The following is a 1638-nucleotide window of genomic DNA, read 5'->3' as shown; positions in this document are numbered from 1 at the left end:
GCAGGGGGACTGGACTAGATGATCTTCTGAGCTTCCTTCCAACCCCTGGCAGGCTGTGATTCTGTGATTTTTGAGGGGGAAGAAGTGAAAGAAAGAGGAGTAGATTGGGAACTCACAAACTCAGAATGCAAACTACAGTAAAAGCTTTACTATCTGTTAGAATTTCACCATCATCAGGAACAAAATATCAGTGAGCTCTTAATATTGTTTTCAGATCTACTCATTACAAGAAGCAAAAGTCCTTGGACTTCACAGTAAGACGCTGCCATCTAGAATAACATGTAATCTTGTAATGAGTAACTAACCTGTTGATCCCAGCTGCATTAACCAAGTAGTTAATAGGTCCTAAATTCCTCTGCATCTCCTCAAATGTATGTTGGACTTCTTGTTCACTGGATACATCACAGCTAAGTGCCACATGTCCTGCTATATTGAAATAAAGGCACCTCATAATAATAGTAAAAGATGGTATACCTTTCATAAACCTTCAGAATTTATCAAGCCAATTGCAAAAACAGATGTTGAACTAGTTAAAATCTGAGGAATACATTTCATTTCCAGGAAAGTAAATAAGGAGAATTTTTAAGTATTATATTGATTAGTTACGTGACAATTTCTTGTTTTCAAATTTCTCAGTCTTTATTTTAATCTTCATTTAGTTAAACAATAAGGTATACTTAATGACTTGCCACTTTTACAAGGTACCTAAGTATTGGATGATGAAGAAATAAGCAAAGCAGCATACGTACCACCAAGATTACGTGCAGTGGTTTGGGCTACTTCCAGATTTCTAGCAATAATCGCCAGGCGGCAGCCTTTCTGTGCCAGTAATTCTGCAACAGATTTTCCTATTCCTCGGGATCCTCCGAATATAGCACAAACCTTGCCCATCTTCAAAAATAATTCACAAATTGCAAATAAATCATGAATTTCACGTCAAGTATAGCAAAATAACCACTGTTCTTGTCAACATCATGGCCCCTTACTAGTTTGTAGCATTTTGTAATATTGGATTATAGAATTAATGATTTGTTAACTTTTATTCACCAGAAAATAAATACTTGCACTAAATTAGATGCCACTTCTACAAAGGCATGTTAATCCTTGATGATTTCCAAATTGGCAAAAAATTATCCATGTAGTCTAGCGTTTCAATACTTGTGCAGTTGATGAAATGTGTGATTTATATATTTCTAAAGGCCATAATGTATTATTCACCTGTTTGAGAGTCAGTATAGTAGTTGCAACTCTACTGTTCTCGCAAGCACACTTCTTGTACTAAACTCACTTAGCCTCAAGGTCTCACTCCACCCAATGTATCTGTACTAAGTATGATCTGATATTATTGACTTTACAATAGTTTAATGCTAAGTTACCTTACATAATACCATGTTTTACATTAGCCTTAGGTTCTACTGTTTCTGCTTTTGGAGAAAAAAAATCTTTCTGAGCTGTGAAATTATTCTTAAGTATCTACCTTCAGTGTTTAGGAAGGAACATAACAAGAAAGTACTTCTGTAGAATGATCTTTTATTCTGCAATTTTTAGAAACCGATCAGCAGTTCTGGGATTTTCTGAGGAGCCAGAGGCAAAACCCAAGCAATACGAATGAACTTCTTTTTCATACATTTAAATAAT

The 1638-nt window shown here is 35.2% G+C and overlaps 1 protein-coding gene across 1 annotated transcript; it reads right to left on the bottom strand.

The window, feature by feature from the left end:
* Positions 1–305: 305 nt before the first annotated feature.
* Positions 306–891, bottom strand: LOC104276903 (carbonyl reductase family member 4-like; the record flags this gene model as incomplete). Its single annotated transcript, XM_009873371.1, has 2 exons — positions 750–891; positions 306–426 (listed from the first exon to the last, which is right to left on the bottom strand). Coding segments are annotated over exons 1-2 (263 nt in total), but the record flags the coding sequence as incomplete, so codon positions are not given.
* Between the last annotated feature and the right edge of the window lie 747 nt (positions 892–1638).

This window comes from Apaloderma vittatum, unplaced genomic scaffold, assembly GCF_000703405.1.
Source record: "Apaloderma vittatum isolate BGI_N311 unplaced genomic scaffold, ASM70340v1 Scaffold9807, whole genome shotgun sequence".
In the NCBI taxonomy this organism is placed as follows: Eukaryota; Metazoa; Chordata; class Aves; order Trogoniformes; family Trogonidae; genus Apaloderma; species Apaloderma vittatum.
The sequence above is the reverse complement of the archived record's forward strand: the minus strand, read 5'-3'. Positions and strand labels throughout refer to the sequence as shown.